The sequence below is a fragment of the Triticum aestivum genome, chromosome 2B, assembly GCF_018294505.1.
Source record: "Triticum aestivum cultivar Chinese Spring chromosome 2B, IWGSC CS RefSeq v2.1, whole genome shotgun sequence".
Classification (NCBI taxonomy): domain Eukaryota; kingdom Viridiplantae; phylum Streptophyta; class Magnoliopsida; order Poales; family Poaceae; genus Triticum; species Triticum aestivum.
The window spans coordinates 75746158-75773021 of record NC_057798.1 but is presented as its reverse complement, the minus strand read 5'-3'; the positions used below and the strand labels follow the sequence as shown (position 1 = coordinate 75773021).

The 26864-nt window shown below is 42.6% G+C and overlaps 1 protein-coding gene across 1 annotated transcript; it reads left to right on the top strand.

Moving 5' to 3' along the window:
* Positions 1-16342: 16342 nt before the first annotated feature.
* Positions 16343-25773, top strand: LOC123043572 (uncharacterized). The gene is made up of 24 exons (XM_044466057.1): positions 16343-16916; positions 17049-17120; positions 17683-17726; positions 17813-17924; positions 18331-18402; positions 18817-18879; positions 19383-19460; positions 19656-19748; positions 19833-19952; positions 20641-20724; positions 20889-21104; positions 21197-21244; positions 21533-21787; positions 22005-22099; positions 23063-23307; positions 23633-23701; positions 23786-23850; positions 24049-24218; positions 24330-24408; positions 24493-24748; positions 24833-24878; positions 25107-25215; positions 25321-25383; positions 25488-25773. Exons 1-24 carry the CDS (start codon positions 16380-16382, stop codon positions 25566-25568), a joined length of 3072 nt encoding a protein of 1023 aa, XP_044321992.1. The 5' UTR covers positions 16343-16379; the 3' UTR covers positions 25569-25773.
* Positions 25774-26864: the final 1091 nt, after the last annotated feature.

The window sequence follows — 26864 nt, the reverse complement described above, 5'->3', positions numbered from 1 at the left end:
GAATGTGGTGCGGTGCTCTGCCTCAAAGCCATTCACGAAGCCCGGCCTTGATTTCCTTGCAACATTTTGTCAAACAGCTTGCGGGCACCAGCCATGAGAGATGTAAGCATGTATCTTTCCTTAAAACTACGATCAGGATGATTAACTCAATCCATACATACTTTGTTGCTTTTGGAACACGACAACTAAAAATCACAGTTCTTATACTTTAAGAAAACAAAAAAACTGCTAACTACCAAATTACCATCTAGTAAATGAAAAAAAATGTGTAGGAAAGCCCTCATGTTAACAAGGTGATCTCCAATAGACACGTGGAAGACTACTATTGCAATGTACAAGCAAACTGCCCGTGGAGAAACTTGTTGCAAGATACAATAGCATGTGATCATCGGTCTGCACTGTTACCAGAGCACACACACCATTACCATAGCTGCCAACTTCATTTTGATCTGCACCATTACCACAACACATGCAGTAGGATGTGATCATCATTACTACAGTGGAAACTGATTGCAAGATAAAACATGATAGTCTCTGCTCTTTGGTCTTACAACGCTTGAACAGTACGAATTATAAGTTATAATTAGATTAGCTTGATGTCATCTTTTTCTCCGAAGGTGTAACATCTGGATTTGTGCTTGATCATCTAGAGGCTCCCTGAGCTGCCAACCCTAGAAACCTCGATGTAAGATAAAATCGTAAAGCTCCCCATCTCTTTTATCTTCTCAAATAGCCTGGCCACGCTCAACCTGCCGGAGCCAAACAGGAGGTGGAACACCTTCACGGCAAAAATGGTACACGTACATGCATATTGTACAGGTTTTTACAGGTTGAGGACTGCGTGCTCTTCTAATTGCGCCCCCCCCCCCCCCCCCCCCTCTGATTTCCACCGATGGGCCTGTGCGTCTTAATCAATCCACGGCCAATCAATGTTAAGCAACCTATAAAACCCCTATAAAACTTTGTACGTCTAGCAAAGTCGCCTTCACGGAACACCCCTTGGGCAGAGACGGGTCTCCTTCCCACACCTTCTACAACACCGGATGTGAGAAAGCGAGGTTGGATGTGCAGATCTAGCCGTCCTCGTCCATGGAGCTTAACCAGAGCTTGTGCCTTGGGACGTACATGGCATGGCCTCTGAATGGTTGCGCCCAAGCGCCGAACTTGTTCCACTTGCCGCTCTGGTGTCGAAGGAGTACATTTGGTCGACCACCGTGGACCCCAAGATCTGCAAACTGCCGACCATCGTGAAGTATATGGACGTATCCAGTTTGCATAAATCGCTATCAATAGTAAGATTTACAAATATGTGCATCGGCCAGCCTAAGGAAACATTATTTGCATGACATGCACGTACAATCTTCATCCATGACCCACACATATGGAAACCTCCAAAGCACAATGAGAGGAAATCAAGCGCCACCAAGACCCATTGCAAAGAATCGCATATTCATATATGTTATACTCCCTCCGTCCCATAATATAAGAACCCTCCGTCCCATAATATAAGAGCGTTCTTGACACTAACGCTCTTATATTATGGGACGGAGGGAGTAGCTTCATAGAAAACAGCAAGCCAAATCTCCATTGGATCACCATTCATGCACTCTCAAAGCTCGCACGTCAACACAGCGTCTGGACAACGGATTTTTCTACCCGATGATCGACCTACTTCTAGAGGTTCAGGTAGAAAGGTTACCCGACATATTGCTTGCATGTTCAAAAGTGTCGTATAGTACTACATCACTGAATGTGCAGAACGGCTTGTTCTCTTCCTCTTGCTTGTCTTTAGCTTCCCATTGTCTCCCAAGCCTAGCTAGCTAACTTAAACATATATATGTACAGACAACGCCTTGTGGCGATTGTTTTCTTTTTCTTCTTCCCCTGGTTTCTCATGTAATCCAATCTTTAATGCAAAGGCATAGCTCCCGCCATTCTGGGTTAAAAAAAGGTTGGCAAGGTCAAAATTGTGGCATGATATTGCCAGCATATATGGAAAGCTAATATCATGATCTAGCTGTGTACATTGAAGTTTGGGTTCACTTCTAACGCACGCATCAGCAAGAACAGAAGTTGTTGCTAATTGCTCTAGATTTTTGGACACTAGCATATGCACGCTCCATTTTATATAGCCGCATCTTGCACACATCTATGCTAAGGATGGGGTTATGATATCTTTCATTATTTAAAAATTCTCCCTTTACGTTTTACCTACCCTGTGTCCTTATGGCCAATGGCTCTCGCTGATGCATGCTTGTGGAGTATCAATTCAGGTCGATGTGAGGACAGGCGTTGATTGGCCGGTTCTGTCATTGATGCAAGCTTCAACGTGTGCGATGTTGTGTTGCTGGTGTTCTAGTATCATGACTAGTAGAAAACAGGGCTTTGGTCCTGGGCAGATCAGAGCATTAGTCCCGGTCGCGTTACGAACTGGGACTAATGTAAGCATTAGTCCCGGTTTGAGCGGCTAGGACGCCAGACGGGGCTCGGCTAACTTTAGTCCCGGTTGGAGATACCAACCGGGACTAAAGGGGCTGCGGCCGGTGCGAACCCATTTAGTCCCGGTTGGTATCTCCAACCGGGACTAAAGGGACCTTGATACCAACCGGGATTAAAGGGGTTTTGAAAGTTTTTTTTTCTGTTTTTCCATTTGTTTTCTGTTTTTAGTTTTGTTTTAAATTGCTTATATCTTTTAGGATATTTAATGTTTTTGAGTGATTTTTTTTTTGCATTACATTCCAATTTTTGTCTAGTTTCTGTTTGTGTCATTAGTTTTCAAATTTGAATGATTTAAATTTGCTTCAAACCCTAGATTGTGAATAACTTGAGTTTAAAAATAGTTTCTAATTTAATTTTTTTGCTCCCTAGTCACATGTTAGATTGTTGTCACGGTAAGATTTATTTGATTATTTTTAGAATAATTTAAATTAGGATTTTAATTAAAATAATATTGTCTTGCTTATATAGTTGTTTTAGTCATTTAATTGTTGTTTTTAGTTAGTTCTTTGTGTAGATTTTAACATGTTGTAGTAACCTTAATTGTGACTCTGACTGGGACGATGCTAGCAGATGTAGTCGACGGTAGGATTGGACACCAACCTGGACTAAAGGGGTTCTGCAATTTTCAAACTCCCCCCCCCCCTCCCTCCTTATCGCCATTTCAGTTTTGAAAAAAACAAAACAAAATGATAAAAACTTCAAAAAGTAGAATCCTTCAAGATGTAGTTATGTTACTACATCTACTAGTTAGAAAAAATTAAAAAACATAAATTTCAACATGTTTTGCAGAAAAAGCGTTATGAAAAAGTAAAATGGCTATAACTTTTGCATACGATGTTGAAAAAACGTATAATATATCAAAATGTTCAGCACGAGAAGCCGGTTCCAATTTCGAATTTTTAGAATCCTCAAATTCTGAAAGGAAAAAAGTTATCCTCAAGTTTTTTTTTTGAATTTTTGGTCAAATTGTGGTCAAACTACTTATCCAATAAATATTAGAGTTACTAAATAATTATTGTTTTTAGAATAATAGTTTCAAACTGAAATGGTGAAACGTGTGGCTTCATTCTCAAGTTCAACTCCTAAAATCAAATAATAGCAGTTGCTGCAACTGGACAAACATTATATATAGTGATTCAGGGATTCACCATTTTATACCTGAGCTAGTACCAGATCAACAAATTGTAACCATTTTATCAATGAATCCAGATTGGGCACTTGTGCTTAGCCAAACATAGAAAGCTCATTAGTTCTCATCTGGTTCACATCACCAAGAAACAATTGATTCCAGCATATGAGAAATAATTTTAAAAATTGATGATGTCATATTTGGATTCCTCACATTTTTCTGATAATAATGGATATATTATTTGTCAAATTTTGATTTACAGATTTAAAGATATTAATTATGCCATATTAAATGAATAAATGGCAAAAATGAGTAAAATAATATTATACTTATTTTATTTTCATTGAAATTCAATATATATTATTACTTATTTTATTTTAATAATTGTTTGGAATTCAAAAAATTAAATCATGTGACATCAAGTCCTAAGGGTTAATAGGATTGATAGCTTACTATTGTCAGGAAAACAACAAGTGCAGACTTGGAAACTAGGGGAAATTGAACTCGGAAGTTAAGCGTGCTTAGGCTGAAGTAGTGAGAGGATGGGTGACCGGCTGGGAAGTTAGACGATTTGGAATGAGTGCTCCACACTGGAGCAGTGATGAGGGGTGATTAGAGATTAAATTGGCAAATAATTTAAAAAATTTAAAATCAAAAAATACTCAAAAAAATTCCTTTAGTCCCGGTTGGTAAAACAAATGGGACTAAAGGTCCTCCAGCCCTGCTCCAGACAGCAGACACGTGGAGCTCCTTTAGTCCCGGTTCATAAGCCAACCAGGACTAAAAGTAATGGGCATTAGTCCCGATCGTTTTGTCCCGGTTGCAGGTTAAGGCTTCCCTATATTATTTGGTATATATATCGTAAGGGAAAACCAGGAACCTTTTAGTTCTATCGGCACTTAGAAATAAAAAATAGGATTCCAAGCATCCATTCTCCTTGTAAGATAATATATTTTTCAATTTGTATTTTGTCGTAGATTATGAGATGGTCAATTGGATTTCACATTTGTAGAAAAAACCTTTGCTAATAGACATAACTTGTTTGAAACGGACATGGTGCATGGCTACGAAACCATCGTGTCTCAAATTTTAACAAGGTTGATTGCGCAAATTAGAAGTTTTATTGTAGGAGGTGTTTAACCCTGTATGTGTGGCGATACTCTAGATAATGTGCCTGGTCCAATGCATTGAAGTGGGTATGGAAAAAGATGATAATGAAGCCCTTGTCATGGAGATGCCGACCATCTGAAACATCAGGTTGATGTAGCCCTATTATGCCAACTTGAATAGGAGCATGTGTCAGACATAGATGTGTTACCCTTCAAGGCCTTGGTTGGCATCGGAGGTGGCGGTGATCTTGTACTAGACATTGTCGAGGACCATGGTGCACTATGACCAACAACACCTTGGGCATCGCTGACCAGAGTGACACACAACTAGGATGACATATGGGTCCTCTACTGTCCTGCATCATTTTTCAAAACGGCTTCCAGGTGTTGACCATGATGGAGGCAAGTGTGTATTCTGCGAATAAACATACAAGAAAATCCAAGGTGTTTGCTGCAAGAAACATGCCACCTGAATACAAATTGATCAATGTGCATCCGATGTGCAAGTGTGGTGATAAGTGGGTAGCACTTGCATGTTTTGTGAGAAATGTGCACCCGCCAAACAATAACTGTGCCCCGGGTACCATTTACTCGCTATTTACATACAAATTTATGATCAATCTATTTAACTCAATTCCGGTGTAGTTTTTTCTTTTTTGAACTCAAAAATTAAATCACGGTTCTGATACTTACAAAAAGGCCACTACCTGTCAAATTACCAGCTACTAAATGCAGATTTTTCTTTTAGGAAAGCTCTCCGGTTAGCAAGGTGATCTCCATAGAAGACTTCGGACAAAAGTTCTTGGGTTTTCAAATAACAACTTATAATTTATATTAAGCATGATACTACAAGGAGCAAAAGCATGAAGCAACATTTAGTTCGGTGAAGGTGGGAGATTTGAGCATATCATTTGCATCAATTTGGGTCACTAGTGCATTAATGGTAGCGATGTCACCGCCACTTAAGAGATAGTTTGCGCAAGCACCACATCACATGCACTAGGATGTTGTCATCATTACTACAATGGAAAACTAATTTGTTTGCAAGATAAAACATGATAGCTGCTCGTCTTGCATCTGCAACAGTTGAAACTAGAATCAGATCAGTTTGGCGTCATCTCTTGCTTCAAAGTTGTAACGTCTAGACTTCTGTTTGATCATCTGGAGGCTCTACACGGGGTGTCATTCCTAGAAAACCTTGACACTGGACAGCACCGCAAAGCTCCCCGTCTCTTCTATTTTCTGGAACAGCCTCGCCACATACAACCTTTCGGAGCCAAGTGGCAAGACGAGGGATGCCATCATGGAACACTCTCAGGTGGAGGCGTGTCTTATTCCCACACCTTCTTCAGCATCGGTCATGGGAGAGTGAGGTTGGACGCGCATATCCCGTCATCTTCATCCGAGAAGCTGAACCAGAGCTTATGCTCGGGGACATACACGTGGTGGCCTCTGAACGGCAATGCCCAGTTTGCTCCACTCGCGCCTCATGGTATCAAAGGAGTATGTGCTGGCACCCACCGTGGATGCCCAAATCTATGAATATTTGACTACCTTGAAGGCACACATGGCGCAGGGGTGCGGTGGTTGCAACTCGTCGTAGTTTGCGTCATCCTTAGCATCCTTGTAATCACCACCCGAGTCGTAATCAGTAGTCATGGTTAGCTTCTGGGTCGTTGGAGCGGGGTTGGTCGTCAGGGCGCCAATACCAGTCGTCCTGCCCAAGAAATTTGGCAGGAGGGCATAGATAAGAGCATGTAACCATCTGAGCCAGGACTGCAAGCCATCCTCTATATCTATGATGTATGATCATCTATAGTAGATGCCCTATAATAGGGCACCAAAACTTGCCTCGAGTAAAAATTAGGGAACAGAACCTGATTTTTACGGGATGAGAAATCGAGCATCTTCATCATGTGCCCCAAAATAGGGCATCAGATAGGGAACGACTGCTCCAACAGCTACCCTAAAATAGGATAGCTACACCACAAATGTGTTCTCCACAATTGCATATGTATTGAACAAAATTTACCTTTGCAAGATCACCACACATATAGTCAAAAACATGTTAAGTAGAACTTCAAATCAACATATCAAACTTCTAATGCAGAAATCAAATTCAAAAGCAAACCACAAGCATAGTGCATCACCAACACAAACAAAACTGCATGTAATATAAAAGTACATAGAACATAGCCTCTTCACTTTCGTTTTCTCCATTGTCACTTGTGCTTTCATTCTTATCATGGCTTGCAACATTAGCATCATTTTCATCATTGGCTTCTTTATCTTCATTGTAAACATTGGCGTCATTTCCACCCATAGCTCCATTCAAGCCGCCTCCCAAGGGACCCATCGCACCACCCATGACAACTCCCATAACACTTTTTACCTTAGTGACATTTCATCGAACATGTTGTAGATGGCTGTGGTGGTCATGACAGGGGACGTGGGATCCTCCTCCATGGGCGGCGGTAGGATGAAAGGGGGGAGGACGATGCACCACCATTGCAGCAGCCGCCATAGTGGCAGCAACAGACAACGTGGCTTTCACCTTCTTTGACCATGAAGTAGCAAGGCAGGGTCGTGCGGTGGCCTCTTCACACCGCCACCTCTTGGCTCGGGCGTGGTGGCCTTCTTCTGAGAAGGTGCGTCCACTCCGGATACGTACGACAGCGGCCCGTGAGGCCGTAAAACCGTCGCGGCGAGCAAGGGCAGCCATGGTGGTGGCGGCGGGAATGACATCGTTGTTACTGCGGGATCTGCCAATTTTGGTGATGATTAGGTGGGGTAGAATAAGGTTGAGGATCGGTGCGCTATAGCTTGAAAGCGGTAGGAGGGGGCGCCATTGATCGACCACCGGATTCACAAACCAGCGGCTCATGTTTCCTCTCCAATCTTTCACAAAAGAAAGGGCATGGACTAGTTAATTGTTGATGTCTGCTTCTTCTCCTTCTAGTAAGATCAATAACTCAAGATCCACACGTGTAGAGGAAAAGTAGCATGTAGCGAAAAGATCATCCATAGACTAACCGAGATGCATTGGAGTCAGCGAGATGGACAAGGAGAAAGGTGCATGAGGGGGAGAGGTCAAGGGTGGCGCAATGAGATTTTTTTTCTATTATAAAATCGGCGCAATGAGAGATGCCCTCCAGGACTCGCAATTTTTTTGAGGGAAAAGGCCTTTTATTACTCAAAGTCCACAGAATGTGGGATACAAATTGGGTCATGTGGCTGGCCTAACCACACATGACGCCCAGGAAGTAAAGCTAGTGCATCTTTGGCTAACTTGTGAGCTTCTACATTAGCCTCACGCCTTTCAGAAGTAAAACTACTAGTAGAAGGTGGTGACCTTCATCTGATCTCTTTGATAATAACTCCATAATCTTCCTGACTACCTTTAGCAATGTCATCGATAACCTGCTTGCAGTCGGATGCAACAATATAATGATGTTGATTAAGATCCTCCGCCAATGCAATAGCTGCACGGCATGCGATGGCTTCCAGAGTGGCTGCATCGCAAACTCCGAGCATCACTAAAGCAGAAATGCCCATGAAAACCCCTTGGCTATCTCTACAGATAGCTACTGCTGAACCACCTCTCTGTGGACGAACTCCTGCGTCTACATGAATCTTGGCATAACCTGCTGGGGGGGCCTTCGGTCGAGTGACCACAGATGTAGGTCTCGCCGCTGCTTGATTCGGTTTCCCGGGCTTCCTCAGTGCTTCCAAATCTTGGATGTAGCGTGTTATAAAGGCCCTTATCGCATGTGGGGTCTGGAATATAGCCTCATGTATGGCCTTACGCCGAGATGTCCAGATGGCCCAAAATGTCACCACCAGCAAGGTGAATTTCGCATGCGATAGTGATCCCATCATGTTGAAAAGCCAGCTCTTGGCATGGTTTTCAGTTGTAGCCAACAGGGTGCAGCAAAGATCCTCGTCAATCAACACCCATGTACACCTGGAGACGGTGCATTCGAGGAGAGAGTGGCTCCATGAATCAGATGCACTGCAGAAACCACAGGAGCTTGACGTTATCATGTTGCGATGTTCCCTGACATCTTTCGTCGGTAGCGACTACTTTGAGAGCCTCCACAAAAACATACGAACTTTTGATGGCACTTCCGTCTTCCACAGAGTCTTACATGAGGCCGACTCCGATGTTGATGAAGAGCCCTGGGAACCCTCCAGCCAAGCCTCTCTCCTTTGCCTCGTCGACACTAGCATGTTGTAGCCCGAACGTACCGTAAACTAGCCTGTTCTTTCATGCGCCCAGCTCCAGTAGTCCTGCATCGGAGTCGTGCACAGTGGGATGCTTAGCACAACCTTCGCATCAAAAGCCAAAAACGTGGCATCGATCTTTTGCTTATTCCATGCGGCGTTGGTATGATCTATCAATTCTGCCACTGTGGCCGGTGGAGTGCTTGTAAGACAGCCATATGGCCTCATCATCTCTGGACGGGGGAGCTAATTGTCATTCCAAATATCGGTGCTTTCTCCATTGCCAATCCGCTTGATAAGGCCCAGTTTCAAAGTGTCTCTTCCTTCGACAAGTGCTCGCCATATCTGACTTGGGTGACTCCCAAGCGCAGCCTCCAGGATATTGGTATTTGGAAAGTAAATGCTCTTCATAATTCGCGCACTAAGAGAAGTAGGGTCCTATAGCATGCGCCAGACCTGCCTAGCTAGCATGGCTAGGTTGAATAGCTCGAAGTCTTTAAACCCCAAACCTCCCATGCTCTTTGGCTGAGTCATTGCCTTCCATGATACCCAATGTGGTTTGCGTTGGCCGTTCTTACTCCCCCACCAAAATTTTCTTATCAACATGTTCGGATGCTCACATAGGCCCCTTGGCATTTTAAAGCAGGACATGGAAAAGACTGGTATGGCCTGTGCCACTGCCCTTATTAGCACTTCCTTGCCTGCAGAAGACATAGTTCTTTCGACCCAACCTTGAATTTTACTCCACAGTCTATCCTTTAAATATTTGAACGCCCTGTTTTTGAGGCCCCCACATCTGTAGGCATTCCCAGATATTTCTCATTCAAAGTTTCATTTGGGACGTACAGAACATTTTTAATATCATTGCGAACAGCCTTAGGGACACCTTTGCTAAAGAATATGGATGATTTGTCAAGGTTGATCCGCTGACCTGTTGCATTGCAATATATGTCCAACAATTGGTTAACCTCGGTAGCACCCACACTGTTTGCCTTGAAGAACAGCAGGCTTTCATCAGCGAATAGTAGGTGGTTTATCGGTGGCGCCAAAGATGCCACTTCAATCCCCCTAGATTGGATGACTCTCTTTGTGATTTTAACAGGCACGACAGGCCCTCTACTGCTAACAAGAGCAGGTATGGAGATATCGGGTCCCCTTGTCGGATCCCACGTGATGGACAAAACTCCTCTAGCTTCTTGCCATTGAAGAGTACTGAAAAATTGACTGTGGACACCATCCTCATAACAATATCCACCCACCTTTCCATGAACCCCAGCTTAAGCATTATTGCCCAGAGATAAGACCACTCGACTCTATCATAGGCCTTCATCATGTCCAACTTGAGAGCACATGACTGATGCTTCTTTGCCTTGTTCCTCTTCACAAAATGCAAGCACTCGTAGGTCGTTATGATGTTATCAGTAATTAATCTGCCTGGAACAAAAGATGACTGCTCTGGTGAGATAATATCTGGAAGAATTTGTTTGAATCTATTGGATACTACCTTTGATGCTATTTTATAGAGCATGTTGCAAAGACTGATAGGCCTGAATTGTTTGAGGAGAGTGAGGTTTTTCACCTTTGGGATGAGAACCAAGTCTGTATCATTGATGCAAGCTGCTGACTTGGTCCCCTCAACAATTTTAAGGACAACAATGGTGACTTCTCCTCCACACACCTCCCAATGATGCTGAAAAAATGAGCTGGATATCCATCCGGGCCCGGTGCTTTGATCGGGAACATTTGGAGCAAGGCACTCTTTACCTCCTCTTGCGTATATGGGGCATTCAGGAGGGCGTTCATATCGGATGTTACCTTGGTTGGTACCGTCCTTAGTACTTCCTCCATGTTATGCACCCCTTCGGATGTGTACAAATTTTTGTAATATTCCTTGTCATCTCTTCCATCTCTGTTTGGTCCTCAACACCTACCCTTGCTCATCATGCAACGGTTTGATCTGGTTTTTGCGCCGTCTCCTGCTTGCCCTCCAGTGGAAAAAGTAAGTGTTTTTGTCACCATGGACTAGCCACTCCACCCGCGCCCTCTGACGCTAGAGCATCTCCTCACGGTGAAACAATTCGACTAGGCGGTCTGACACTTGTTTCTTCATGTGTAGGTCCGGGTCAACCTAGGACAGCATGCAAGGTCTGCAAGAGTGTTTTCAATTGGGCTATCTCCTTCCGCACTGATCCAAATGTGTTTCGATCCCAAGAGGACAGATCTCCTGCTAGATCACCCAGTTTGGCGCGCATTGATTCCACTGTCTCCCCCTCTTGCATGCTCCAGCGGTCCGACACTGTTGTGAACAGAGAATCTTCCCGTTCCCACATGGTTTCATACTTAAATGGCCTTGGGCCCACCCTGCATGGCTGCTGTTCACGTAACATGTGCAGGATTGGGATGTGGTCAGAACCCGCCGCATTCTTGAGCAATGCAGTTGCTGGTAATGCCATGAGCCGCTTAGGATTCACTAGGCATCTATCCAGCCTTACCCGAGTAAATGTGCCTCCTGCAACATGCTTTTTGAAAGTCAAACAAGTTAGGATTCACTAGACTTCTAACAGATACAAATTCCCCTCAAGTTAGGGTTTCTATCTCCTCTCGGGCGACGGCGACGCCATCACCGTAGAGATCGATCTCCCCTACCGTCTGGCTGGGGCTTGCTGCGTCCGGGAGGCGCGGGGGCTATGCAGAGGGAATGGAGCTTGGGACAGTACCGCTCGCGGAAGCAAAAAACCCCGAGCGAGAGGATCATGGATTCAACTGCATCAGCGTCGGGCTCGGCCACGTCCAATCTCGAAGCATTGATGGAGGAATTGGGCCTCAAGGAAGATGATCTGCAGGACGTCGTGGTGGAGGATGGAGAACTGCCGAAGGAGGAGACGCGCTGGATGGCGATCGCTAGGGTTCACACCGACAAAACCTATAGCCAATATTGGTTCTATAGAGGTATGAGGGTGGCGTGGGATCTAGCGAAGGAGGTAAAGATCAGGCCACTCAAGGAGAATCTCTATTCCCTCCAATTCTCGTGCCTTGGCGACTGGGAGAGAGTAATGGAGGACGGCCCATGGAATTTTAAGGGGAAGGCGGTGGTTCTGGCGCCCTATGAAGGGTTCACGGAGCCGTCAACGATTGAGCTCAAGAAGATAGACATATGGCTGCAAATACATGATCTCCCAGATGGTTACTTCTCCAAGATAAAGGCCTTGTCATCCATGGTAGGTGAGTTCATATTTGCCGAGCCAAAGTCACATGATTTCGAGGGTAACTTTGCAAGGGTACGAGTGAGAATAGATGTGACTAAACCTCTGAAAAAGGTTGTCTCGCTGGTGGTTCAAAAGAAGGATACGGTCGAGCGTGTCATCTTCAGAATCAAATATGAAAGATTGCCGGATTGATGTGCGGTGTGTGGATATTTAGGCCATCTGTATAAAGAGTGTGGAGACAGCGTTCATCCTCCAAAGTTGCTTTTTTTAAGGATATAAAAGCGAGCTGGTTCCAGAACCCTGGAAGGGGACGGGGAGAAGATAACATCACCAGATGCGGCCGTGGCCGAGGCCGGACAGGAAGAGGAGGGGGGCGCTCAGCGGGGAACCGTGAAGCAGCGAGCAGCCAGGATCAGGAGGAGGCAAATCATACGCTCAAGGACGTCACCATGGAAGATACAGATCGCAACAGAAAAAGAAGTGCCTTAGCTGACCAAAAAGCTTCACATGCACCACGTCAAGTGCAATCCAGCAAGGCTCCTCTCATGCTGCCTCCACCGATTCCACCAAGCCCTACATCAAAGCAAGACACGAAGAGAAACAAACCGAGCCCTTCATCTGCAGAGACAAATACAGCTAAGAATGCAACATCTAACAAGACCCCGGATGCGCGTTTGGCGAGCCCCCAGGGAGGGGTTCGCCTAGCGCAATGAGTCTTCTTTGCTGGAACTGCCGCGGAATTGGCAAAGCCGTGACCGTTCGGGAGCTTCGCGACCTAGCGAGGCAGTTTGCCCCCTCTATTCTTTGTATTCTGGAAACACAATTAGAGGGTTCGAGAGTAGAAAATTTGGCAGAAGGATTAGGTTTCAATAAAAGTTATGCAGTTAGTAGTTCTAGAAGGAGTGGTGGCCTATGTATTTTTTGAAATGATGAAATAAACGTTGAAGTTATCGGTTACTCGAGGTACCACATTGATGTTTTAGTAGATAACATGATGGACATGCAGGTCAGGATTACCTTCATCTATGGAGAAGCCCAAGTACCAGATAGGCACAATACTTGGAACACCTTGAAAAACATAGCCGAGATGCAGAATAGGCCTTGGGCGGTCATTGGTGATTTCAACGAGGTACTAAACTTAGACGAACATGATGGAATCGGCAGTCGAAGCCAACCACAGATCGATGGTTTCCGGGAGGCAGTTGATGTCTGCGGGCTGGCAGACATCGGGTACACCAGGACTCGCAAATGATACGAGTCCCTCACAGCAACACTTCTCACAGTGCTCGCTCACTAGAGCGCTCCTGGTAGGCCGGCCCATTAGTCGGAGTAGGAAGAGCTCAGGTAGCAGTTTTTTTCTTCTAGTTTTTTTGGCTTCCGGGCCGTTTTCCTTAATTGTTTTGGTTGTTTTCTTTATTGGTTTTCTCGGTTTTTTTCCTATTATGGTTTTTTCCTTTCTTTATTCTTTTTTTCCTTTTATGTTTTTTTATTTCAGAAATTTCTAAAAAAATTCAAAAAATTGTTAATTTTTTTGAAAGTTGTACATTTTTGTTTGTGTTTTTAGAAAATGTTGGGAATTTATTTTAAAAAATCACTATTTCAAGAATGTATACATAGATTTAGTTTTTTTTCACATTTTTCAAAAATTTGTTAGGGATTTCAAAACTTGTTCATTTTGAACTCTCAAACATTTTTTGAATTCTCCATGGAAATTTCCCAAATTCGTGGGCATTTTTTGAATTAATTATAAAAATCAGTTCACGAACATTTTATAAATTCATGAACATTTATTGAATTCATGAATATTTTTAAATTCCTAATTTTTTTGAATGCATGAACATTTTTCAGATACATGAACACCTTTTAAATTCTCTATGAACGTTTTATGAATTCGTGAACATTTTTTTGAAATCATGCACTTTTTCAAATTCACTAATATTTTCTCAAATACATGCAAAAAAATTGTATTCACTGTTTTTGAATTCACAAACTTTTTGAACTTTTTGGTTTTTTTATGCAATGGGAAAAAAGAAAAATAAAAGAAGAAGGAAACCCACAGATCCACGCTAGACTACACTACAGAACGTAGCTGACTCACTCTCTGTGCGGCGCCCTGAGTGATCGGCGCACGGACGTGATCAACGCGCGCGCTATCTCGCTATAAGCGAGATATTATTGCCCGCCGTGACTTCGACAAGCCATAACGCTCCCCCTTCGCCATGTTGCATGGTCAGTTGCGCCCGGTGGCGAATCTAGGGGGGGGGGGGGGAGGGTGCTTCCACAAGCTCGAGCCCCGCCTCCAAAAATTGGAAAAAAAGTTACTAGTATTCAGTTCAGCCTTGTATCAAAATTTTAACCTTATTTGAACTAAAAAAACTAAGAGTTAGTGGTTTTTTCTTCACACCGTTAACTTTGAGCCAAGACTCGCCACTGGTTACGCTGAATTAGCGATGTTTGCCTTTCCCAGTTCCTTTTGGGCTACATTAGCAATACAAAGATGGATTACAAACTCGGGAGTAATATTGTAGCACACTCAGTGAGGCCTGAGTGAGCTCTATTGTTAGGCCGTCTCTAGAGTCGTTCATGAAACGGAAGCCCCTGAATATCTACGGGCATGTCCGGGCACCGGCCATCCAATGCTATTTCCCCCAAATACCCTACTTGTCCATCCCTTGTCCAAATGGAGAGAGGTGAACGGGGGAAAGAAAAAGGTGGGTTTGTGATGGAGTCCGAGTTGGCGGTTCCCATGGGTTGTCCAAACTTCCCTAGAGCTTCCTCCAATTTGGGGGCTAACAAGGGGATTTCGGACGTCTGTCCATGCCCATGATCAATTGAGAGGTAGCGTGGGATATCTAGAAGTGTCCGGTCCATCCGGTTCAAACACATAGGGGATATTTGGTGCCGTGTTGGAGATGCCCTTAGCCCTTGACTTTATGGGTAAATTTGTCCTCGTAATTTAGCTAAGAGCGTATTAGCTTATCATACCTATGAACTTTGATATGTAATAAATGACAGTTTTCCTAAAAGCCCGAGTTAGAATGAAAAATAATAATAGCCGGTTATATTTCTAAAAAACACAGTACAAAAACATGCGCTCGTCATGGGTTTTGTAATGACTACATATGCACAAATACGTATGCACATCTTATTTTGTGAGCACCTACGAGAGATTGAGGTTACAAATTTTGGGATTGATAGTCGGCACGGTCGTCTCATAGTCGACAAAAGCATCATCTCCCACTGAACGAACATTGTCAAAAAAAAATCTAGAATAAATCCAAGAAAATAAAATGAACCAGTTACCTCTCAAAACAAAACAAAATGAAGCCGGCTGTTTGCTGACAAAAGAATAATGAAGGTATCTATTTTTCTAACAGGAAGCCATTCTAGTAAAATGAAGTAAGTAGCATATAGTGTATGAATGCATAGTCTACAGTTACTGCATAAACATTACATTGCCGGTCGGCAGAGCATATGCATGGATCTTAACTTTGCCTTGTGAATGTTTTTTTAGAGTCTTTGCCTTGCGAGCTTGAGCCCACAAACTTGGTCAGCACTTTAAAGAAACAAGAGCATGATGCAACGTTTTGGCAGTTTCCATGGTTTAATAGAATCCCAAAGGTTTATATATATCAAAAGCGGGTTTAGACGGCCAAGTAGGACAATTATATCGTTAGCAATTGTATAAGTGGAGCACTTTAAAGATTCTCGCCGAGTCGGCACTTGTATACGCATGCAGGAATGGCGTCCTTTATCTCCCTTCGTTGCTTGGATTATATGTGGTCGTTTATCTCTTTCTGGTCGGCAATGCAATGCAATCCGTTTTAGGCCTCATTCGGTTTCGAGGATTTTCATAGGAAAGAAAACGTAGAATGGTGATCCCAGAGAAAAGTTTTCTATAGACACATTTAGTTTGTAGGACACAAGTACATGGTTTCCCTCAAAAATACTATTCATTTTCTGTGTTTTCAAAGAAAAAAACTCCACTCCACTCAAATCTCATCTTTTATTTTAGACAGGGCAAATCAATTCTTTGGGACGGCAAGTGCCATCCTATCACATTCATGCACTACATCTAATTCCTACGTTACGGCCAACGAACGTGATTCCTCAAAAAACATGCTTACTACTCATACGTGTCGTCAGCGGTGTTGGGACTTGGGAGTGGATGCAATGATAATCCTCGGAAAACAAAAGCTGCCGTTCAGATGAATGGAAACACAACCACCAGTACAAGCCGGCCACCGACGGAAGCGACAAGCCGGCGCCGGCCGCGTCCGCTACAAAGACGACACGCACACGCCCACATCCCTCTCCCACTCCCACTCCGGCCGGCTCCCACCACCACCGCACACGCCCGCGTCACCGGTCAGTCTCACCTCAGCTGCCTGCACCCCCTCCCCGTCCCCCGGCCCCAGCCGCATTGGCGCCGATCGCATGCTGCTCTCCCTCGCCCAGCCCCGCCTGCTACCCCGCCTCCCCTCCCCGGCGACCGCCACCGCGACTACAGCCCGCCCTCGCGCCCTCGCCCTCGCCCTCGCCCCGCGCCGCGCGCACTCCTCGGCCGCCGAAACCGCCGCTCCAGGCCGGCTCCGCGCGGTGGTCTCGGAGCGGGCTGTTGACGGGATGGCGCCGGCCGCGGCGGGGCAGGAGGGGCGGCCGCTCCGGGTCGGGCTCGTGTGCGGCGGGCCCTCCGCCGAGCGGGGCATCTCGCTCAACTCCGCGCGCTCCGTGCTCGACCACATCCAGGTCAGCCTTTCCTTTCGACATGAGCCGACAAGGCGAGGTTACTGTACCCACTGTAGTGTTCAATGTTTGACTGTGTGGGGTTTGGGTCAACGCCTGGTCACTCTTCTTCTTCTTAAAAAAATTTGTTGGCAGGGTGATGACTTGTTGGTGAGCTGCTACTACATCGACTGTGGCATGAACGCGTTCGCCATATCGCCAGCTCAGGTGATCCGATGTGCCCAACTGCTCTTGTTAATCTCTACTACTAGCTGAATATTCAGTCATTCGCTGCTTGCTGTGGTGTCAATGCATTTGTCTGAAGTCTGAACTGAATCCGGCGAAAGCATTATTTGAGGAGCCCACTGCCCACTTTGATTTCTTTATGCATAATCATATACTTCCTCTGTAAAGAAATATAAGAGCGTTTAGATCACCAGAGTAGTGATCTAGATGCTCTTATATTTCTTTACAGAAGGAGTAATAGTTTGTCTGTACTGAATTCGCTTCTCTGAAATCATTCAGTAACATTTCTTAGCTGAATATTCTGTCATTGGCTGCTTACTGTGGTGTTAGTTAGTTTGTCTGAACTGAATCCGGCGATGCATTATCTGAACCCACTTTCATGTCTCTCTACACATGGTCATGCGATAATTCCCTTGGTTGAATTCTGAAGGGGTGTTGGCCTACTCTGTTTGGATTGATTTGGATACCCTCGTGAAAAAGATGTATTTTGTTGATTGGAGCACTCTGTTTGTAAAATGACAGCCTCTCATGTTTAACTCCACAGCTGTATTCCAACACCCCTTCAGACTTTGATTTCAAGCTTGAAAGGTGAGCTTACGGCCAGGGTTTATTTCTTTTCCTTGCTAATTTTAGTCCATTTCAAATTGTTCAGTCTCAAATTTCACCGTCTACAGTCTAGCACAAGAATTTTCCACCCTATCTGAATTTGCGGAACATCTTGCTACCAATGTTGACATTGTCTTCCCGGTGATACATGGAAAATTTGGTGAAGATGGTGGTATTCAGGTTGGTAGTTACCAATGAACATTAAATAATGCTTTACACACAATAAAAATTATGCTGGTGCCACGCTGCATGCTTGGAGATATTCAGTTTGATTTGGCACTGAACTAGCATGTAGTGCTGACTGTCTCTTACTCCCTCTGTCCCAAAATGTAAGACCATTTTTGACACCATGATAGTGTCAAAATGGTCTTATATTTCGGGACCGGTGGAGTAGTTTTTATTTATAAGAATCCCACGTTGCTGCTGATTTCTGTTGATGATAAGACGCTAACACCTACCAAAAGGCAGTATACCTGCAGTATAGAACTTAATATCAATTCACCAATATTTGGAATACTCGACTACCCAACAGAAATTTAGTATTTGCGATGTTTTATAATTTTGCCTTGTTCTATAAAATATTCAGGAGCTTTTGGAGAAAGCAAATGTTCCATTTGTTGGGACGCCCTCTAATGAATGCCTCCGTGCTTTTGACAAGGTATGCTTTACTAATCATGACATGTCACCACTTGGCCCATAAGCTTTATTGTGCTTTCATCATCCTTCAGTGTCATTTTTGGTACTTGGACGTAGAAGGCATATTCCAGTGTCATCCTCAACATTTTCTAGTTTAACAAATATACCTGAGTTATCTCATGAAATGAGTTTGCAGTATTAGTATTGTTTGAATTGATTGGAATAAAAATCTTCCAGTGCATGAAACAAGTGGATTTTACGAATGCTATCTGATGAGCAGCTTTCATGTATCATTAGTTCATTACTGTCATTTAAAGGTTGATGGCAATGTGACCTGTGTCCACAAATATGAAATTGTTTTTGTATATTCACTTGATATGAACAATCCCAATTATATGTGTGACCTGATTTTCCTGAATTTTGAATATGACTGCAGCATAATGCATCGCTCGAGCTCGACGCTCAAGGTTTCTTAACAGTACCAAACTTTCTTGTAGAGGTAAGCCATCTTTGTGACTGTGTTATGTACACAATTCAATATGAATTACCTTTAAAAACAGACGCTCTTTTTACAAAATATTTTTGTAAGACACACAAGGTTTAGTACACACAGTATGTAGTTTATAAGGAAAACATGTAGTGACACCCTAATTTTTTAAATCATTCAGAACTCTGTCTCATGTGCTTCTTGTTTCAGAAAAATAAGGGCACTGAATCTTAACAAACACTTAGGATAAACTTATTTTATTGTCTTTTGCAAAAGTGCAACAGTTCAGTAGTTATGGAAGACAAAAGTATATCTTTATTATAATCTAAAAATTAGAAGGCATGATCTATTCTTGTCTCAAAATCCATGATTTTGGTTGGACTTCAGTATTTTTGGTAGAGTTTGCAATGAATGATCTCTTAGGAGGTGCCTTATGTGATTACTAATTCTGACGCTCTTCTGTTGGCGCCTGACGATGTGTCCTGCATGTGTCACCCTCGGCTATGAAAAAGTAGAAGGACAAATTGGCCAGGTCAGAGTTGGAGGAATGGTTTGGAAGCATCGGTTTGAATAAAGAAAATGGCAAAGCGATTGTAAGTAAAAGCGCCTTATTTGAAAATGTATTCCTTAAATTTTTCTTGTTTAGTACTCCCTCCATCCAGAAATACTTGTCACAGAAATAGATAAAAATGGATGCATGTAGAACTAAAATACGTCTCGATACAACCATTTCTCCGACAAGTATTTCCGGACAGAGGGAGTATATAACTCCTGATGTGTGTTCACAGGTCAAACCTACGAGAGCTGGATCAAGTATCGGTGTAGTTGTTGCTTATGGTGCTAATGAGGCAGCTGAGAAAGCCGAGGGAATATTTTCAGAGGTGCCTGGTACTTAGTAGTTACTCCTATTTTTTCTTAAGAGAAAATAATGTGTCACCTAATCTGATATCTCTGATGTCCAACAGGAAATTGATGATAAGGTTATCATAGAAGTTTTTCTTGAAGGGGGTTGTGAGTTTACAGCCATTATTCTTGATGTTGGGACAGCTAATAACAGTGAGCCTATCGTTTTGCTTCCAACAGAAGTAAGATCTATATCATCTTTTTCTCACCTCTGTTTTCCTATGGTCCTTACTCCTTCACATGGTTGACCGAAGTCTGGTTTATATCAAGTTCAGATTTTTTTATGACTGTTCTGTTTTCCAGTAGTCCTTTCGTTTCTGTAAAAATAACTGCAACATCCAAGAGGAAAAGGCTAAGATCTGTGTTCCTTATCTTCCTTAGTAGAATCAATGACTTGTGACCTTATTTTAATTTGTAAAGAAATCCTACTTACAACATAGTACTCCCTCTGTTTTTATTTACTAGCATATTAGCTTTGTCCTAAGTCAAATGTTATAAAGTTTGACCAAGTTTATAGAAAAACAATATGAACATTTACAATAACAAGTATATATGATCTCAAAATATATTCAGTGAAGAATCTAATGGTTATGATTTGGCATTGTAGATTAATATTTTTTCTTATAAGCTGGTCAAAGTTTACAAAGTTTGACTTAAGACAAGCTAATATGTAGAGTAAATAAAAATGGAGGGAGTACTGTCTTTGGATTATTAATTATAAGGAAAGTTCTTGAAAATGTTTTTCGTTACTTTGCATGGTCCTCCGAGGGCAGACAAAAGAAGTTGTTCCTTGTGTAGAGTTTGATCTCTAGAAACTCTGTAAGATGTGTAGAAAGACTGAACTTGTTTCTTTTATCCCCTTTTCTGCAGGTTGAGCTTCAGTCATCAATTACTAACGATATTCAGGAGGATACAATATTTAACTACCGTAGGAAGTACCTTCCAACTCAACAGGTATTTGAAATATATATCACAAGTGATTGAATCGTATACATTCGCAAGGGGCGGATGTTTCCTGTCGACCCTTGAAACTTAGCCTGCCAAAATGAGACATTACTTTTCTATAACTTCATCTCACATGAAATTTGTCAATGCATTGAATATTTACCCCTTCACAGGTTGCTTATCATACACCTCCACGTTTTCCGGCAGAGGTTATTGATTGCATAAGACAAGGAGTATCTCTTTTATTTCGCCATTTTGGCCTACGTGACTTCGCCAGGATAGATGGTTGGTTTTTACCAACTCCTGCTACTTCTCTGACCTCATCTGAAAACGGTGGTAAATTTGGAAATACAGAGTATGGTACTGTCCTTTTCACTGACATTAATTTGGTAAGCATCCTGGAAAATTTCCTCATGCTTGAAGTTTGCAGTGTGGCTTGCGATTTCTAGAGTGTGACATCTGTTGTTATGCATCTTAACAGATAAGTGGGATGGAGCAAACCAGTTTCTTATTTCAACAAGCTTCAAAGGTATCGCTGCTAATACTTGTACTTCCCACATACAAAATTTGGCAATTTCAGTTTCTATAAATTAAAAACAATTCAACTGACTTACATGATTTTTCCTCATTTGTGTGCACCTTTTATTACTGCTGCACAACACAACTGAGGATATTTATATTTTGTAAATAATATGCAGTATAAAACATTAACCATCAATCATCATGCAATTACTGCAAGTAAGTGTTGGACATTTACATGTGTACATATATAATGCTTGATCTCACTGCTAACTTTGGAACAAAAAACATTTTTCAGGTTGGATTCTCTCACTCTCGAATCCTCCGTACAATTGTTCAGCATGCTTGCTCACGTTTTCCTTCCCTTGTTCCAAGCAATAATGCATGGACTGCTTTATCCAGAAAAATGCAATCTGCAAAACAAGCAGAGATAATCCAGAATGATACATGCAAGCAGAAGGCTTTTGTGATATTTGGTGGTGATACTTCAGAGCGGCAAGTATCTCTTATGAGCGGCACAAATGTCTGGCTTAATTTGCAAGGTTTCGATGATGTAAGATCTCTAGCTTCCTAGTATCTAATCGCACAATTCTTGACCGCCATGGTGTTTTTATTCTGATGCTTTCATGCATGCTTAAATGACGGGAATCAGCTAATATTCAGTCTATATTTTGTTATCACTGATTATTGGGCTGTATGGTGTCCCATGTATTTTTGTTCCATTTTCATGCTCTGATGATTTATATGTATTTCTCTTCTGGTGCCTTTAGCTTGATGTGACACCATGCTTGCTTGCACCTTCGAATGGATATTCTCCCCACAATGAAGATTTTAGCGGAAGTGCACGCGATGTTTGGACACTGCCGTAAGTGTTTCTTCCATCACCTGATTAATTGCGGGACATGAAGTTTTACCGGCGCAGACCCAGTAATCTTATTTTGAGTCTTGCGCAATGCAACTTCTAGTTACTGTATGAAAACAGAGAATTCCAACTTTATGTGCTATAGTTTGTTAAAAGTACTTATGTTACTTTAATCTTAACTGATTAACCTAATTTCAATTGCTTTCCTGGGCATCTATGGCCTGAAAGGGACAATCATTTCATATTGAAGAATGCTACTTTTTGACCTAAATTGAAGAATGCTATTCCATTATTGGTGTTGAAAACTACTATTTTGACATGGTATATTAACTTGAAGAATTAAGTTTGTCTTGCATTTCAGTCTTGGACTTCATAATTTTGGGCAGAAGATGGGTTGTCTTATTTACTTATCACATTCTGTCAGTGCAACTGTGATGATGCAGTCATACACTACATGAAAAAACAACCCCATATCCGCAGGGTGGACAGAGCGGGGCGGGCGCCCACCCTGGGATTATCCTAGCTTTTATATCATAGCAAAAAAATTATAAGTAAATTTTGATGGACAGTTCCACTGCTGGCCTGCCCTGGTCCATTGAGCTAGATCCACCACTGCATATCCCTGTATCTGGCACTTTAATTACTAGTGGTAAGTATAAAAATATGTGGGACGAACTAAAAGATAAAATAGACACCCATATTCGAGTTGTGAGACTTGAAGTTTGTGGTGGGCTAGATAAAGTAATTTGCTTATAGTTCACTTCTCATTGCACGTTATCATGATATTTTCAGAAGCATAATGATGCCGGTCATTATTTTTGGGTGCTTGAGTCCAAACCAGAATTCTTATTTAACTGTTGGCATTTAAGATCCAACATCGGTCTTTGATCGAAGAGCAATATATTTTCTTTAATTCTTCCTAGTTTTTATAGTTCACTGAAGCATTAGCCTCTTACTGTGTGACAGATATTCATTAGTGTTACGACACACAACTGAAGAAGTTCATGCTGCATGTTTCGAAGCAATTGAACCAGAGCGGGTTGAAATAACAACTCGCTTACGTGATCAAGTAATGAAAGAACTTGAACGAGCATTAAGCAAGCAAGATTGGTTTGCGGGCTTTGACATCACTGATGAACAACCTATCAAATACTCTCTGCAACAATGGATTGATTATGTTAAAGAAGCTAAAGCTGTAGTGTTCATAGCAGGTATTTTTTCCAATACATATTTGTGTACCTAATCTTCTAGCTTTCTAGGCATAATAATGTCCATCTTTTCGTATATATATGTACTTATGAACTTATGATGGATGCGCGATTAACTGTTGCGAGATGAAATGTGCTATGAAAATAGGAATTTCGAAAGAAAATTTCTGGAACTAATGAACTCTGTTAATACTTACTTACTTCTATCACAATAAAACCAAACATAAGTGGTAAGGCACATAGTGAAAATACAGATGTAGAGGCCTATGCCTCAACACCTATGCTTTGTTTTTTGTTGGTATTTCAATATCGAATATATTACATGTAGTTCATGGTGGTATTGGGGAGGATGGTACCATTCAATCGCTGTTGGAATCTGCAGGAGTTCCTTACACAGGTGCGATCACAGCTTGAGGATACATATATGTCTCCAACTCTAAGAATATGAAATTATGCTGATATCAAAGTTCTCTTTGTGCAGGGCCAGGACCAATAGCTTCTAGAACATGCATGGACAAAGTTGCAACTTCACTTGCCGTTGATCATGTATGAGCCTTTCAGGTCTTCTTTATAGGAATTCCATGCTGATTTTTTTTTTTGGCAATGGCAATGTATGATATAATCCATGCGCAATGCATTAACAGTGCAATGTTTGCTTGTCGGTTAGATTTGTTAGAGCTGTACTACTCGTGCTATGATTGTGGCCTTGTTAGATGGTTCACCAGTTTTCTTGTACTTGTGCAGTTGGCTAGTTATGGCATTCACACTATACCAAAGGATGTAAGAGCAACAGAAGACCTACTAAAGTCATCTCTTGCTGATATCTGGATTGACCTGAAAGCAAAATTACAAACAGAAACGGTATGTGTGAAACCTGCTCGTGATGGATGCTCAACTGGTGTGGCAAGATTGCGGTGAGCATTTCATTAAGCTCCTGTTCACTTGACGTTTTCCAACTATTTAACATGAACACGGTAACTTTGGCTGTCTTACGCATAGCTCATTCAGAAATTATCTGTTATCAGATGTCTAGAGGACCTAGAAGTCTATGCAAATGCGCTGAGCGGAAAGCTTCCGCGTCTGCCTGCTAACTGTCTATCCAGGGTACCAGAAATTCAATTTGGTAACTGATTAAGCCAGAGGAACTTGATGTTAAGCTGCATTTTTACGCTGATCTATATTTGCTAGGCACATGGAGTTATTGAGATGCCAGTCCCTCCTCCGGAGTCACTGATATTCGAACCATTTATCGAAACCGACGAAATTATTATCTCAAATAAATCGAGGAATGATAGTACCCGCCATCTGGTATGGAAGGGCGAAAATGAGTGGCTCGAAGTGACTGTTGGTGTCGTCGGCAAACGTGGGGAGATGCATTCATTGAATCCAAGCATCACAGTCAAAGAAAGTGGTGACATTTTGTCTCTTGAAGAGAAATTTCAAGGTGATTAGTCTGGAACAGGTCTTTGAAGGTTTATCGTCTTAAGGCAGATTGCTTATGTGCTTTGCTATATGCTGGTACTTTCAGGTGGAACTGGAATCAACTTGACACCACCTCCAGCAACAATTATGAGGTCTGATACTTGTTCCTGTTCTTATTTCTCATTTGTTGTGCAGTGGATTTCTTTACCAGCTGACTGGAATGCTTTGTTCCCAGACAATGTGATGTGATTGCTTGCTGCCGAAATAGTTCCCTTCTTTTTTGAAATAAAAGTTACTGAATATTTTTTTTAGCTGAGATGTACATTGTTCCAGATTCATCTCTTCATCATGACTTGATATTGTATCCTCTGCACTTGTAGTGAGGATGCGCTGCAGAAGTGCAAAAATTGTATCGAGATGATGGCGAACACATTGGGTTTGGAAGGGTTTTCACGCATTGACGCATTTGTTAATGTTCACAGTGGAGAGGTACCTCCCTCCTTCCATCTCTGTCATATTTGCGCAGTTATAAAGCGAAGGGGACGTTAGCTTAGCCGTGGTAATTAATCAGTGTTCGTACATTTGATCCTGAAGGTGCTGTTGATAGAGGTAAACACTGTGCCTGGGATGACTCCCTCCACAGTTCTGATTCACCAGGTAAGCCTGACGCCTCTCTGTCCACCGTTCCAGAAACTACCTTGCTGATCAGTACTGATTAAACCGTGTAACCTCTGTTTTTGTTGGTATCATCCCAAATTCAGGCACTCACGGAGGAACCACCCATCTACCCCCACAAGTTTTTCCGAACACTCCTTGATCTGGCGTTTGCAAGGGCAGACTAGATACACAAGGGCCCTGAAAAAAGAGAAGAAGAAGATACAAGTGTCTCTAGATGTGGCGTGCGTCGATTTCAGTGCAAATAAGGTCGTTTACCACTATGTATTACGGTATCGATTTGTGTTGTGCAACTGCCAATGTATGCAAGTGATTCTTGTGTGGAATTTGATAGTCATTGGTGCGAAAAGTTGTGTCGAAAAATTGGTGTCCGGTCGATGATACCTGGATCCTTTGCGTGCAAAAGTTACTAATTATAAAGTCCCAGGCTGGTGAATGGTGGTTGCACTAGCTCAAAGTCCACCAGCACCAGGGGAAGATGCTGGGTTGAGAACTCCACATCTGTGGAGCCATCCAAACAAAGGTGAGTGTGTGTCAAATAAGTGCACGGTCGACAACGAAAAGGCAGCGATAGATTGAAAGCGTGCGCGTGTGCTTTCGGCTCAATCTATGGCATACAGAAATGCTTTGTGATGAATCACTTCTACCATATCCCAAGCGCCTTTCCGAAAGAAAAACAATACAGTAGCTTTTCGAAGAAAATATCCAGAGTGCGGTCTGAGTTTAGTAAGACCAGATTACTTTTTCCCTATCGGTATGGTTAACTAGGAGTTTACCTAACTGCTGAGAGCGATGTGTGTAGGTTTTTTATTGTGAGATTGCTTGCCACATTTCCTCACGTCTCGTGGACCCGATGATGAATTAGTAACACCCGCAAAAAAAGGATGATGAATTAGTAAATTACCTTTGCGCGTCAGTACGCAATGCCACAAATGAGAGGGGAAAGGCGAAATGGAAAGAAAGGGAAGACACGCTTTCAGGTTTTTAAAAGTCAGAGAAATTTCTAGATGAAGCGCAAAACCTTCCAGGTTTCCGTGTCCTATAACCACAAAACAGCGCTGCCCACTAGCGCGCGATGTTACTATATTTTTATGTCATTTCATATGGTTGATCGAAAGGCACTCATGGTTGCTTTTGCCTCCACCATGGATCCAGATTGACCACGGAATGTCAGATGAGCCAAGGCAAAAGGAAAGGTAGTGGGATCCGATTGTCATCGAGTCGTCACGTCGTGATACCAGGAGAAGAAAGCTGATTCCCTGACATGATCTTGGATTCCACCGATCATATGCATCACTTGTCATTTCGCAAATTCAGTGGAATTCAGTGAGAGTGGCCCAAGCAATGTACTAACTCTGTCCCATAATATAAGAGTGTTTTGTAGTGTAAAAACACTCTTATATTATGGGACAAAGAGAGTAGCTACTATTAGGACGAGGATTTACGGCAGCAAGTACGAGGGC

Excerpts from the sequence above, each read along its gene's own strand:
- LOC123043572 (XM_044466057.1), top strand. The coding sequence starts at position 16,380 with ATGGAAACACAACCACCAGTACAAGCCGGCCACCGACGGAAGCGACAA. Across the intron at positions 17,121-17,682 it reads TCGCCATATCGCCAGCTCAG|CTGTATTCCAACACCCCTTC; the intron begins GTGATCCGATGT and ends TTAACTCCACAG. Across the intron at positions 19,749-19,832 it reads CCGAGGGAATATTTTCAGAG|GAAATTGATGATAAGGTTAT; the intron begins GTGCCTGGTACT and ends GATGTCCAACAG.